This window comes from Paroedura picta, chromosome 3 (genome assembly GCF_049243985.1).
Source record: "Paroedura picta isolate Pp20150507F chromosome 3, Ppicta_v3.0, whole genome shotgun sequence".
Lineage (NCBI taxonomy): Eukaryota > Metazoa > Chordata > Lepidosauria > Squamata > Gekkonidae > Paroedura > Paroedura picta.
In genome coordinates, this window is record NC_135371.1 from 58,494,910 (window position 1) to 58,510,775 (window position 15,866).

The window sequence follows — 15,866 nt, forward strand, 5'->3', positions numbered from 1 at the left end:
GGCAACATCCTTCAGTCCAGAAGGGAGGAGGTGGGCAGCCTGTTTGCAGGTGTCTGCTGGGCCCCAATAAAGCCAGATGGGATTTGGAAAGTTAGACAGGACCTGTTGTGTGCTGGTGCTCAAGGTCTTGGCTGTGCACAGCCATTTCACTTTTAGCTAAAGTACTGTTTAAAGAAGATTTAAAGCAGGGTTTCCCAATCTGTGGGAAACCCCATGGGTCACAAAGCCTCTGAACGTGGCACTCTTGTATTTTGGAAACCAAGATCTGACCCTAGAAACAGTATCTTCCATGCCATACATTAGTTGATTTTGCTCTTCTTCACGGCATATATATGCTGATCAAATAAAAGTTGTCCTGAAGAGTGTCTTAGAATCTTAGGGGGGATTAGAGGGGGAGGAATGGAGAAGGAGAGGGCAGTAACGTAACCTCCATATGCCAAGGCTGTGTATGTCCGAATGCCACTTTATAGTTGGGAGAGCTGTGCTAACATCTGGTTAGCCACTGTAGGAAATGGCAGGCTGAACTAGATGGGTGCCAGGGTCATCGTTTGCCTAAACTGCCAAAAAAACCCTTTGAACCAGCCATGGCTGGTCACCATACCAAGTGAATTTGCACTTTTGGGTCACCATACCACGGATTGAAAGAACAGTGTGACTCTGCTCCCTGGAAGGCGGCATACCCCTGAATCGGCCTAGGTTGCAGAAGGTGGAAGATGTGCAGCTTGGAACTTGTTTGCACTAAGAGGCCCTCAGTAAAGTGATAAGTGAGCAACACAGCCACGAGTTCCCTTTCATTGCTACTCTCCCCATGTGGCTGCAATAAGACTGCAAAGCACATGCTGTTTAATCTAAAGCAACGTCTACTCTCAATAGCAGTTAGCGTATTAGTGTATGATACTTTCAGGCAGTCTGCAGTTAGATATATGTAGAATAAACATATGCAAGTTGTACACTAATCTCCTTTGTTAACAACTTCCCTCTGGGTATTTTTGGTACATTATTTGCCTGTGAAAACCTGCATGTTCATGAATACAACATACACTAGTATATATGTGCCTGATGACTGTCTTGCACATGTTCTAGAGCAAAGTCTTTGGCAAGGTTCTGGCATGTAGCCTGATATCAGACCTCGGAAGATAAGCAGAGATGACCCTGGCTAGTATTTGGATGGGAGACCTCCAAGGAATGTTAGGGCTATGACAAGGAGGCAGGCAATGCCAGACCACCTCTGAGCATCTCTTGCCTTTCAACAGTCCCAATACTACACTTGAACCAAACCCAACATATAGGTATGCAGCATTTCCTTGAAACAACCCCTCCCCCCAATGTATAATGTCCAAAAGAATGTCAGTGTTTGCTAAAGTCTGAAGATGTATAAGCAAACAGGACCATAGCTGTGAAAGAAGAATTTAATTTGGGGTATTGAGCTAAAGTGCCAAAGTCAATCCATTCAGAAACTGTCAGAAGCAAGCTTTGTCCTAGCAGAAGTTATTACAATTTGTGTGTAAAGGGTAGTTGGTCAAGCCTGATTGGTCAAGAAAAAGGAGGGGTGTATGATGCCGCGTTTATATCCAAGGTGATGTAATAGGTACTGCTTTACTTTGCCCTGTTGGAAGCCCTTTCTCAGAGAACAAAAAGAAGCCTAAATTAGATATTGCTGGGGGGATTGGAGGTTGGGTTACACCGCTGTGTTCTTTGGGATTTTTGACTTCTTGCTATATGACTTTTATGTCCTAGTGGGTTTAATGGGATTGTATTAGGGTTTTATTATGGACAATTGTACCCCGCCACAAAGTGGTGGGAAATAAATTGAAACAACAACAACAATAAATTAGCTGACATATTATCAGCTGAAGCAATGCAGAAGTTACTTTGGTAGGAGTTCTTCCCCAGCCTTTAAGAACATATGAGAACTCCTGAATCAGACCACAAGCCCATCTAGTCCAGCATCCTGCTTCTCATAATGGCCAATCAAATCCCTCAGGGAAGCCTGTAAAGAGAGCATGAAGGTCATTTGCTGTACATTCTTTTATCAGAATGTCAATTCAACATGGCTGTTTTAAAACTAATAGGAGTATTGATATAAATACAGCTAGATTGGCATTAAGCTATTTATTTAAATGATATCTTCCCCTCCCCCTTCTCTTGTGAACTCTATAGGTAACCTTCTTTGGCCCTGAGACCAGATTTAATTAGGGGCATTTCCAAGTTGTCTCTAACTAGCATTCTACCTGGATTGCAAATGTAAAGGCATGACCAGTAACAAAGCAGCATGTCCCTCTCTCCCCACCCATACCTGATCAGCAGTATGGAATTGTTTGATGTAGTTAATAAGAGTTCTACATCCTGAAAAACATTGACGCCAGTAAGCATGGAACAGTTCTTCAATGCACCATCTTTTGTCTCAACATATCCAGTTGGAAGGACCCTACCCTCTCATTTAGAGCTGTGGTGTGTCCATGCCTGGGTCCAAGTGTGTGTGTGTGTGTGTGTGTGTGAGAGAGAGAGAGAGAGAGAGAGAGGTGGGGGTTGGGAGAGTGGGTGGCTGTTTTGCCCTCAGGAACAATGTTTTTCCCAACAAGGCTTGTGGTTCACACTATTGTGTGATGCCTGAATGGGCTACAGGAAGAAGCAAGATCCTTATCAGCCCCAGGGGATTCACTAAGCAAGAGAGATCAGAGTATCCCCATAAAAAACACATTTGGCATTTCTAGCCAGAGCTGTTACTGGCTATGACAAAACTCTTTTCCCTTCCTTTTCTTTGCTGGGGAAGTCATTTCAGACAGCTGCTCCTATTTTGCCCCTGCTTCTGCAAACAGGCCCTTATTAAGTCACCCTTTTTTCCAAGAAACTCTAATTGAATCAAGGCAGAAAAGCTACAAAATTTGTTTATCACCATTTGATGTCAATTAACAACTATGATGTGCAGAGTTTTTAAAATGAATAGAATAAGGAATTAATTACCCTCTTTTGCCAAAGCAATGGGATAAGACCTTACAGTCTATCTATTCTCTCTATGGATTTGAAGTTGAGACTTATTCAGCAAAAAAAAAATGTTTAGAAGGTACTAGACACCATAGTGTTATTTTTTTAGCAGAGGACTGAATAGGATGTCTCACTGCTGGTGCTTTAACTTACAGGATGTGCCCCTTGAGCGTGTGCTTTGGGCACATCCACTCATTTGATTTTTCTGGGAAGAAGTTATTATTCATATCAACCTTGTATTAGAACACCCATTGATTGTTAAGGACTTCTACCCTCGACAAAGAGCAACCTTCCCCCCCCCCTTCATCCTCATGGCATGTTCACACTTAGGAGGGGTAGAAGCGTATAAGTGTGACAAACCTTTTTTGAGGGGTCTGTAACTGGGGCCCCAGAAATGTAATCTGCCCCCAACCTGAAGGGACTCTACAGGAGCGGGTGGCAGGATGTGCCCTGTGCTTGGTGTGTGTAGCTTGCAGGAGGTCCATTCTATACACTTTTGAACCTGGCCCTGACATTTCCCTCAAAAGCACTTTCCTGGCTTAATCTTAGTCCTATTGAGTTGCACTGCCAGGGTGGCACTGGTTCTTCTGGGTTTATAAAAATGACCCCTTCTGCTGCAGATTTTCTGGAGTGACCTTAGTTCTGTTGTGTTTGCACTGCCTCAGTGGCACTGGTACTGCTAGTCTTACAAAAATGCCCCCCCCCCATCTTCAGTTTCTACTGCAGAGATGCTCTGGGACTTTGATTCTTGTTCTGCTGGGCTATAAGTCAGACCTCATAAATCCAACATAAAGCAACATAATCCTTGGGGCTCCTAGCTGACAAGTGGTCCATGCAATGGTCACCCCTAGACTGGATTTCTGTAACTCACTCTACGCAGGCCTACCCTTGTCCTTGACCTGAAAACTCAAGCTGCTAGGGTTCTCACCAGTACACCTTGGAGGGCCCATATCCAGCCTGTGCTGAGGCAGCTGCATTGGTTGCCAGTGCTGGTCCGGATCAGGTTCAGGTTTTGGTTTTAACCTTTAAGGCCATTCGCAGCTTGGGCCCTGCCTATCTGAGGGTCCACTTGTCTTCTTATGCCCCCCCCCCGCAGGGCACTTTGCTCTGCAGGTGCTAATCTACTGGAGGTCCGTGGCCCCAAAGCACACCTGGCCTCGACCCAAGTCAGGGATTTTTCAGTCCAGACCCCAACCTGATGGAATGAGCTCCCGGGAGAGCTGAGGGCCCTAATGGAGCTATCAGAGTTCCGCAGGGCCTGCAAAATGGAGCTCTTCCACCACGTCTTTGGTTGAGGCCAGAGCCAAGAACAACGAGGAACCCTCCTCAGGCTATGCAGTAACATCTAGCATACCCCACTGTGGGGGGAGGATGGCTGCAGGGATGGGGGGAGCGATTATACCACCAATTTTGTTTTATCCTCTTTTAAACTATGTTTTGTTGTGTTATGGGATGGGGTTTTATCATGTTTTCTTGAGGGCAGGTTATATTGTACCTCACTATGAGTCTCCGGAGAGTGCTGGACTAAAGATCTAACAAACAAAATTTTAAGAATACAATAATTATTCTTTCTGTTACCGTCCTATCTCTCCTTGAAGACAGAACAGGAAACAAGAGGAAAGAAATCCTGGCTTCTCTAATTTTTTCTTTCTGTAATTTCTCCTATAAAACATATATGATTTCATGGCACCTGAAGAAGTGAGCTCTGATACATAAAAGTGTATGTTGAAATAAACATTGTTAGTCTTCAAGGTACCATTTCTCCAAGCCACCCTCCAGCAACTGAATAAAACCAACCATTCTGTGCCTCCCCACAAAATGCCAGCCTTGTGACAAGAGTATTTTCACCAGACACATCCCCTACTCCTAACGCTGCCTTGGGCATCGGGCAATACTATCTTTCACTGCAGGTCTGTTCAAGATCCACTCTTTTAGAGGCAGTATCCTACTTTGAAACCCTGGCAGGTCCAGTTCTTGCGGTGGCAATATTGGTGGGGAGCTGGTTTTCCACAACTGATTGGATGAGTTGCCTTTTTTAATGACTAGTACTTCTTACTGGCTTTTTCATGTGATGTATCTTGCATTTCAGCACAGGACTTCTCACAAATGTGTTAGGTACATTCACAGTGCAGTATTTTCCTCACTTTTAGAATCATAGAAACAGAGTTGGAAGAGGCCATACATTGACCCTGCTCAATGCAGGATCAGTATTATCTTACCCCGCCTCCTTATCTTGCACGGAGAGATGCCCACACTCATGCCAGAAGGGAAATCCAGATCCTTCAAAGTTGGAAAGATGTTAATGTATCTGTTCAAGACAATACATATTCCCATGTGACTGACTCAGCACATCAAGTACATGCAAATCCATCTTCCATCCAGTCACTACAATGAATTTTAAAATAAGCCTGTAACAATTAATGAGCCATGCAGTAATTCCATGTACAGAAATAACAAGGCAGGCATTAGCATAAGGTACCCTGCAGACAACAAAGTCCTATGGGAGGCAGACTGTGTTCAGTGGCTTTAACTCCAAAGGTGGATGTGAACAGGAGACAAAAACACTTTCAGGCAGTGGTCCAAAATGCAGAACTTCAAGTAAAATCACCAGTGGCTGCCAACAAAGAAATGATTTGAATAAAGTTGCTGGGGTCTACAGTGAGCAACAAATGAATAGAAGCAATGCAAAAAGGAGTTGTAGGATTCACTTGCTACTCATAAAGCATCAACAATGTTTTCTTAATGGAGGGAAATAAGCACACAAAAGACTGAGAAGGCAAACACAGCACTGAGTGTTTAGTGCTCAGTAAAAACCTGCCGCCTTTGCATAGATTAGGCCATGAAATGCCGCTCCCTGCTCTCTCACGCTATTTGTTATTCTACCTCATGTCATGCTCACTTTCCACTTTGTAGGCATTTTGCAAAAATAAACTTTATGTAATTACACTCAACCAGATGCAGGAAAGAAGCTCATTGTGTCTCTACTCCCTTGATTCCTTCACACACCCACTTCAAAGACCTGTTTGCACATTCGCTCATGGGACTAGAGCTGCAGAAGGCAAAGATCAGAAATTCCTTGCAGAGAGAGTTCTTGGTCAGATGACATATCCAGTAGTGTATGCCTTGTGCACACAAAGATCAGATTCCCATCTCTTCCCACCAGACATAATGATGGTAATAATATTTATCACTCATTCTAGCACATTAGGAATCTTTCTATGCAATGCAGCAGTTTGGGCTTTCCAATCACAAGAAATAGGCAAACATGTGAAAACTGATGTCTCTTAAAACGACACAACTCCATGGGCTGGATCCACTGAAAATTTCCTCTGACAGATTGGATTTTCATCAACTGAGTGCAGCATTCTCATACCTCCTCTCCCACTTCAGTCCCAATTCCTCACCCACCCATATTACTCTTTGAGGACAGGGGACTCCCCAGGAGTAGCATGAGGTTTTCAGGGGAAATCCTCTGCTGCATCTAACCGCATGCCTGTCTTAAATCTAGGGGCTCCATTTATATGACATTTTGAGGTACTATGGAATTGTACTTCCCTGTGGTGACAGCTATAAACACTGATAAAATACTTCTGCAGTAGATGGTCCCCATGTGCATCAAATTTTGGTACAACATGTTTATTACTAGTAAAGTCTGAAAACTAGGGTATTTTACCTTCCTCCCTTTGATATCTGCAAGATGAGATATCCCATTCAACCGCCAATGTTACCAAATATTGTTTTGTTCTCAACAACCCTACTTTGTCTGTGTCTAGAATTGTTTTATTCTTATTCACAGGCCCTATCTGTCCTCAAGGAACTATATTTCCTTCCGCCCAAATTATGTTTCTGAAAGAAACCATTTAGCTGTTCATTTATTTATTTAGGATTCTGTAGATGAAATGCAACACATTCTGTTTCCAGAGTCTTAAACAGATCAAGTTGGGTAAAACAATCATTTAACACCTGTAACCTTCTTCCTAGGTATAGATGAGGCTTAAGGAAGTATGTGCTCAAGCTCTGCACAGATACATTTCTTTCTCATCCAAACTCTCCCCGAGCCAGTAACACCCAACACATCTTCCCCCAGAGAATTTTGTTATATAGACATTAAAAGTTTTTTCAAAGGGAATCCAGTGGTGCATACAAACTGTTTCATATACAGATGGAAGACCCATCACCTCAGAGAACAAAATACAAAGACCATTTACCAGAGTTACAAGGTGACGCAAAGAGGAGGGGCAGAGGAGATAAGAAAGCCAGTTCCGTTTATTCCAGTCCCCGAACCACAAGTTATCAGTAGGGAAAGCATAACTGCTAGATCTCCGAATACAAGCTGTATTATGGAACATTTGCAATTAGAGGGCAATTGTGTTTGCATGTATGTCCCACTGCTTTGCTTTATTCTTGCTGTTTCCATTCCTTTTTCTTTTATTTCTCAGCAGCTACACTACAATCCCTTAATGGTGCTATTTTCTATCCCGATTTTAGTAGTCCATCTTGCCTAATATGACTGTGTAGTACATGCCTTTAGCTGCACAAAGTTATTGCATCTCTTACCAATTTTGAAAATTTCAGTGTTGGTAAATGTTAGAGTCACAAAGAAGAGGTTGCTCCTTGACTAGTTGGACAGAACTCTTATATTTTGCATTGCAATGGCCCTCTTTCCATTGATTTCAGCAGAATGGTCAAGAGCAACACAACATAAATACTGGAGAAAAGCTTGGATATCCATCAAAACCATTGTGATATTTACATGAATGGCAATATACTCATATCAGTCCTTGTAGCTCCAAATATTGGAAATAACCCTGAGGAACAGCAATTGGAAAAGCTCTTAATATTAAAAACATATCCATGGTAATTTAGATTATAACCAACTACTCAGATAATTACGATTCTGCAGAATCTTAAAGATAGTTGGTTGTTCCATGAACCAGGAAGACTTCTCCTGCCTAAGCATACAAGTTGATTTGATATATAAAGGCTGCTGATGAAAATGAATGGTTGAAGTACATTCATATGTATGAATTGTACGTGTGAATCATGGGGTGATACTGACAGGATCATGCATGCACCACCCACACAAGTGACTGACCTGCCCTGGGACCTCTGGACTCGCACTTGCTGATGTCTCATTTATGCAGGATCTATACTGGAAAAATCCAGTGAATATACATTTGAATGTTATCAAACCCAGAATTTGAGTATGTTTCCATATAGGGGCACAAAAATGCCACCCCTGCAATGGCAGCAGTGCATGGATCAACACTCCACATCCTTATTCTTGCCCAGCTTGCTGCCACACCCCCAGACTTCTGGTCTCTAATAACCCTATCTTGCCTGAAAACATGCCAGTGTGATGGGAGGTGAGGGACGTATACCTTTTGTACACTCGGGAGGGGGGTGGCAGGCTCACAGGGTGGGGGAAGGCTGAAAAGGCAGAGAATGCTGTGAGTCAGGGAGGAAGTGGAGCCTGGGGATAGTGAGGTACCTGGAAACACAGATGGCTGTTTGTTGGCGACTCACCCCATTCTGAGACTCGGCAGGCTTCTTGGATCCTTCCTCCCCCCCCCCTCCACCTAAGGGTGGCAGAGAGTCCCGGTGGCCTTGGCAATGCTCAGGAACCCTACAAAAGGTGGTGCAGTTCCAGTGAGGCATTGTCCAGGGACTCATGCTTCACCTCTTGTCCTACCTCTCTCTTTCTTTCAGGAGGGGAGTCACTCCTTCATACTGCTGGCCTGGGTCAAAGTTTAAAATTTAAAACCTGTGTCTGCCCTCTTTGGAACACGACAGAACGGAGCACTCTTTACGAACTGGTCGGCTGTGGGACATCTCATTTCAAGAGGATTCTGTGCATAACTAAACCTCTTAATCTCGTCACAAAATCATAGCACTTTGAATTTTGATTGTCTCAACTTTGGACACATACATTGTTCTCAGTGAGTTTGGGAGAAACAGAATAATGTCTAATTACATAGTGGCATTTTGGGGGCCATAAATCTCATTCCCAGGCGCAGCTTGCTGTGAGCCCATTCATTGTGCTGATTAATGCCAAATCAGTGGAAAACAAAGGCTGCCCCCCAAGCCTGAGCTTGCTGCATAAGGATTTCATTTATTTGTTGAACAAACTGGTGCCTTTCAGTTCAGTGGCTGGTATTTAATAAATTTCATCTAAGGGATCAACAGAGTCTCAGACACAAAAATGAAAGATGGAGCTCAGTTGAGGTAAATAGCTTTCCCTGGGTCACAGAATGGTTGCATGGCCCAGGGAACACTGATCTAGGATAATCCCGGGAATGGCTGAAAGACAAAGGGGCTTTTCGCACGCCTTCAAAATCGCACAATGGTTGCCAATTGAAAACGCTACTGATTTGCCGTTATGCACAACGTCGTTGACAATCTGCCACACACCTGAAACCAATCCGCAAAAAGCGCTTCCTTGTAGCGCTTTCAGGGAAATCCCCAAAAGTGGATTCACCTTCCGGAAAGCGCTACACTCCTGCAACCAATCTGCAACACTAGCGGGAAAGTTCTGTGCGTTACCATTGTTGTGGTTTCTACAAAGTCCCTCCCCCTGGCTCTCTCCTCTGATCTTCCGGCGAAGCGATCGCCATTTTTTTTTCTCCGAGCGAGCGGAGTTCAACCCACCAGCAAGCCTGTTTAGAGGCTTCCCCAGCCTCAGTCCCTCCCCAGAGCTGTTTAGTCACTAAGCACAAACAACAGAGAAGCCCGTTTGCTGATGTATTTTCCCTTTATTTTTTAACCTGTTTTCGGCCGAAAATCGGGCCCGTGAGGGGGGGGGATTTTTTTTTTCACTTGGGGGGAGCGTGGCAACGATGAAACGACAGCTCAAACACACCTGCCAGCTGGATGGGTCTCTCCGTTGCAACGAATCAACACATATTCGTTGCAATGGGTGTGTTTTTTTTAAAAAAAAACCTTTCTTAAAGGGAAAGGGGCCGTTTGGGAGCATGCTAACGGCTGCCCATTGGCTGCTTGACGGCCAGGGGCGGGACGAGCTCGGCAATAGCGCTTCCTTTCTAGCGATTTTTGCTGAGACCGGAAGCTTGTGGGAAATGATAGAAACGCAACTGGATTCCACTACAAAGTCAGGTATGCATAATTACGAATTGCACTATTTTAAATGGCGATTTTTCGTTCAGCAAACAATTTGCTACAAGGATCCCGGTGCGGAAAGTCTAAGAGTTGGAGAGCCTTATGTGGAGGTTACAAGGTGAGCCCTGAGAGCCAGCTTGGTGTAGTGGTTAAGATTAGAGACCTCTAATCTGGAGAACCAGGACAGATTCCTCACTCCTCCTCCACTTGCAGTTGGCTGGGTGACCTTGGGCCAGTCACAGCCCTGTTAGGGCTGTTCTCACAGAGCAGTTCTGTCTCACCACTCTCAGCCCCATCTACCTCATAGGATGTCTGTTGTGGGAAGAGGAAGGGAAGGCGACTGGAAGTTGCTTTGAACTCCTTTATGTACAAAAACCCAGCTGTTCTTCTTTATTTAAGTCAGCTCTGGATATGTCAGATGAGATGCTATACAAAATTGTGAGTGCTTTCACACATAAGGCTGAGGACCGAACAGTGTGTTACACCTCAGTCACATGTAACGCTGGTGCCGTGTTGCAAAGCATGTCTGGGAGGGGATGCTTTGCATCAAAAGAAGGGGCCATGTCACCCTCACACTTTCCCCACTTCAATACGCTTTTACCCTGTCAGTCATCTGGACTCATCATGCTTACTTTGTGAACACAAGTCTAGAATCACACAAAGGTAAAAGCAGCTTGGGGGTGGAGGGCTACAGAGAGGAAGGCCAGCAGCAGAAGGAGGTTTAAGCTGTGCATTTCACCCAGCTGCATTCTCCATTGCCTTTTCTTGAGGGCATTTTGCAGCAGAGAACAATCAATGGGGCACCTATACCCAGGCACCTATACCCAGAATAAAACTTTGTTGGTCTTAAAGTTGCTGCAGGTCTCAAACATTGTTCTGCTGCTTCCGACCCACAGGGCTACCCACCTGAATCTATGCACTTGGAATGTTTTTCAGTTCAGCCCTTCATTCGCCTTTGATTCTCTCTTGCACAATTTAGGTTAACATCTGAAGCAGTGTCCACATAGCAGAGAAAGTGGAGGAAAAGCATTTGTAATGCAAATCGGCCTACAGCCAATTTAACGTTTATAAGTACACAGAAACTGCTTGAGGCCTCATAGGTGAAAACTTTTCCACTGCCATCCAGAGACAGGATAAGCTTGGGACAATCTGACCCTCAAGAACTTCAAATAGACCCACAGCGCAAATGTCATCACTGACTCTCCCCATCCTTATGTCACAGGGAAATCTCCCGACATGAGATCCCTGTTGTACCCCGGGGGGGGGGGATCTGGTCCCCTGCATACAGCTGAGGTTGCTGTCACTTGCCTCCTCCAGGAGATCTTTGCCCACAGGAATTCAGTCCCAGCATCACCTCCCATCCACCCTTCTGAGCTGCGCATTGGCTGTGGCTCCTTCCTCTGCTGCTTATCCAGCCATGTCCTTAACAGTCAGTGTTCTTGTCCGTGGGCAGCACTGAATACAAGCTACCCTGGGAGGAAGCAGGCCCTTATGAGTTATGCCGTTCCCACGCCTTCACACCAATGTGATGTCCTGATGCACAAGTGAAGGCTAATGGGATGAGATAGGAAGGAAGGAAACGCTCTGGCACCCTCTGAGCCCTTGTCTCCACTGCTTAACGGCAGAGGGGAATAGTGTGCTTCTGGCAAAAAGAATGTCTCCAGGCACAGCTGTTGGCAAGGTGGCCCTCAACCCACCTGAAGAACCCACAAGGACAATTCTCACTCATAAACAGGGAGGCCAGTCCATCACCACCTTCCTCCTCTGACGTTCGCCTCTTGCCACAGGCGGGCTCCCCTTCCTCTTATGTGGCTACTGCTTGCCTTGGCACCCGATTCCTCTCGCTCTGCAGCTTGCCCCTCCCTTTTCTGCCACCATCAACCATGTTCTTGCTTTTGGGGGGCCTGCCTTTGTGCCGCAGTTGGCGGTCCCCACACCACACACGCTCGCAGTACTCCTCCACTCTCTGCAGGTTGGTGTAGCCAATGAGGTGCATGATGTCCTTGAACCACACCTTTTGCCCATGCAGCAGCCGGGGATCAGGCAGCAGGCAAGGTGGCCGTGGCAACTCTTCCTCCTCCCGCTGGAAGACCTGTTCCAGCTGCTCACTCTCAATCACTTCCAGCATGATTTTGGTGACTGTCTGACTGAAGCCGTGCTCCCGAGTCTTGCAGTAATACATTCCAGCATCCTGGCGGAAGAGCCTGCGGAAGAGGAGACCTTGCTCTGTCTTCATGATGCGTTCGTCTGTTTTCACCTGGAAGAACAGCAGGGTGGAAGGCATCAAAGAGAGGCTAGGTTGACCAGATTTCCAGTGGGGCACCAAGACTTACAGGAACCTATGGAGAGCCAGTTTGGTGTAGTGGTTAGGAGTGCGGACTTCTAATCTGGCATGCCGGGTTCAATTCTGCACTCCCCCACATGCAGCCAGCTGGGTGACCTTGGGCTCGCCACGGCACTGATAAAACTGTTCTGACCGAGCAGTGATATCAGGGCTCTCTCAGTCTCACCCACCCCACAAGGTGTCTGTTGTGGGGAGAGGAATGGGAAGGCGACTGTAAGTCGCTCTGAGCCTCCTTCGGGTAAAGAAAAGCGGCATATAAGAACAACTCTTCTTCTTCTTCTTACATAGAGCATCACAGTAGTCAAGAGTCTGGGATTTGCTAGACTTGGAGAGAAGAGGGGACTGGCAGGGCTGTGTTTCATAGAAGCAGATGGTTTGGTATTGGGAACAAATTCAATATCTGGAAAATCTCATGTTTCATATACATTTTGACAGTCGTGAAAGGCCTGAAAGGGCACATGGCCAATGTCTGATGCAATTTTGGCATGCGCTGTACCCATTTGTGTATAGGATTTTCAGGGCTTAGTAGCAGGGCACTGAGAGCTTAATGCAGCTTCTTGCCCATCTCCATGGATAAGACTGAACAAATGAATTATGCAAAGGAGCAAAGATGAGAAGAAATGGAGGTGCAAAATGAATAAAAGGAGAAATAAAAGAGCAAAATAAGTAAATGATGGCAAATTGCTTATTATTTATATAATTCAGTGTTTATGGTACAAAATGTGTGCTTTAAAGAATTCAAAATATACAGAAATTTGAAATTGTGAAAATGTTGCAGAATAATGTGTTCAAGGTGGGATACTGACAAGCAGAGGGTGGTGCCAGGAGGAATCAGTACAATTCCACTAGTGGCTTTTGAATTATATCTTCAGAAAGAGCTGGTACAGTACATTGCAGGTAAGGAGGAGACTTGATTGCCCACGGCTGGATCTTATTGTCTTTCTCAGAAACACAAAACACAGTCCTTCTCCCACCATTCTCTTTATTTGGCATTGGACATCAGTCCCCCTTAAAGCAAATAGCTGCGGTGGCCTGTAACATCCATACCTGCTGAAGGGAGCTTTGACTCTCTCAAAGGTTTCTCCCCTGGAAATCTTAAAGGTAAAGGTATCCCCTGTGCAAGCATCAAGTCATGTCTGACCCTTGGGGTGATGCCCTCTAGCGTTTTCATGGCAGACTCAGTACGGGGTGGCCTTGCCAGTGCCTTCCCCAGTCATTACTAGCCTTTAAAGTGCTACTGGACTCAAATCTTGTAAAGAATCCAGTCTCCCTCACTGAAAACTTTCCTCATCTGCACCCATTCCTTATTCCTCCTTTGCAATTAGGCCGAGTTGCTCACTTTACCTGAAGGCAACAAATACCTCCTTCAGCTCAGAACGGATCTCTCTAGGAAAGCTGCACTTGCCTGAACTAGCCACTGCACTCAGAAGAGCCCCCCCCCCCCCCCGTGTGCTCACCAGATAGAGAGCTGCCTTTGTTTTAACAAAAATCACAACCGGCATAACAGGCTCTGTCCTGAGAGATGCTTTTGTTCCCCTCTTAACAGCTTCCACCTGTAGAAAAAAACTCTTCTGGGCAGGTCTTATGGTACAAGCATTGCCTCCTAAAACGAAGCTGCCCTAAGCAGAGAAAAAGGAGGCGGGGACACACAAGAATCCACTTAATATATTCCTTTTCCTTTTCCTTTTGATGAGTGACTTGTATTTATTTGTCTTGTGTAGGAAACAAGGAGCCTCAGCAGGAATGGCACATTCCATTGCTCTGTGTGGTCTTTTAGAAAGTTTTGGGAGGGTGTGTGGAAGGGGGGCAGGCTGGGGAGAGATCAGACACTGCTCTGCTCACTGTATGACACCAGAACAATCCTGATCGGCTCTAGCAGTCTTTAACAACAACAAACCAGCTGTGTTTATTGGCGAGACACTTCTATGCCCCTTTTGCTCTAGAGACATCCCACAAATGTACACTATTATCACTTCTTCCAGTCTACCATTTCAACCCTGTTTCCTGGGAATTACCCTGGCCTGCTAAACTCTGGGAAAAGGAGGCAGAGACCTCACACAGCAGGAACATTGCTTTCAGTTTAATTCAAGAATTCCTCCTCAAGCTACAACAAGCAGATAAAGTGGAGAAACTTAATGAAGAAGGGAAATAGAAAAGAGATTGCATAGAAAAAGCAAGTGATGTAATACAAGCCAAAGACAAATATGCAGAGAAGCTCTTAAAGAATGTCAACTTCTGGGCAGGATACTTCAGACTATCTCCTCTCTGGTGGCACTTCAGGATCATCTGTAACTTCATTAGAAAGCTTTAGGAGAAATGTGCACTCTTCTTCTTCCCCTCAAGCAGGAAGGCCAGGTCTCTTGCTATAGCCATTCTCCCTCTGCCCTGCTAGCACTTCAAAGATTGGTAGAAGGAAATGGGGGTTGTTGGCAGGTGGTGTCACTTCCACCAAAAAACAGACAGTGAAGCTATCCTAGAGCACGGCTCCCAACGTCATACTATCACTTCCCGGTTTTTGCCCAAAGTATCCTGTGCCAATGTGACACCAGTGTGCCTGTTCTCAGCCCCCTACTATCAAGTGTCCTCTTTAGATATTCATATTTCAGCAAGGCCTGCCCAAGTGCTTTCAATTCCAAACAGTTTTTTCCACGAAAGATCATTAGCTTCTGGGAGCATAACTGTACTACACTGTGTTTTCCCCCCCAGTTCCTCCCTAGGACCATGCTATCAAACATATCACTGGCCACAAACTTAATCCCATGCACATGGTAGCCTAATTCAGACTGGGTAATAAGGCATCAGCCACTCGCCCATCCCATTTTGCCAACCTGAAACAACCCCAGGTGGCTGTTCTATGCCACGTTAAAGGTTCCATAAGACCAATGGTTTACACCCAAGCTTCCCCAAAAGGGCAAACAACCCCTAGGGCCTCTTCAGGTCAGGAGAACACTTTGTGGTGGATGTTGGAGCCTATCATGTGCCACAGTCCTGATTAAAATCAGTCCTGGATTAATACTCCCAACAGGGAACTCATTTGATTGTAAAAGCTTAATGTATAGTTAGGCCTTAAACTGGAACAGAAACTGGGAACAGACTTGATCCACACATGCATTAGAATGAGGGGGCACAATCCCAAATGCAGGGAATGGATTGTACCACTTCAGACAGAAGGGGGTGAATAGCACTTACTGAAAAATCTTCCCTATATGGGAAAAAAATGGAAAAGACAATAGTGCCAGGGAAAGTTGAAGTCAGTAGGAAAAAAGAAAGACCCAACATCTATTTGGGTTGCTCTTGGGGATCAAGTTGTCCCAAGCTTCTCCTGTCTCTGGCTGCCAGGGGAAATAGTAGCCAAAAGAAGCAGTAGGGTAATTGAATTTGATATGGATTATTGCAGGAGAACTGATTCCTATTCACAGCA

At 45.2% G+C, this 15,866-nt stretch overlaps 1 protein-coding gene across 1 annotated transcript in view; it reads right to left on the reverse strand.

Annotated features, from left to right (window-relative positions):
* Positions 1-6,844: 6,844 nt before the first annotated feature.
* SEMA3G (semaphorin 3G) overlaps positions 6,845-15,866 on the reverse strand; it is a 132,590-nt gene continuing 123,568 nt past the window's right edge. The window contains exon 16 of the mRNA XM_077325867.1: positions 6,845-12,358. Within this exon, the coding sequence (XP_077181982.1) occupies positions 11,906-12,358 (453 nt within the window). The 3' untranslated portion in view covers positions 6,845-11,905. The remainder of the gene's footprint in view (positions 12,359-15,866) is intronic.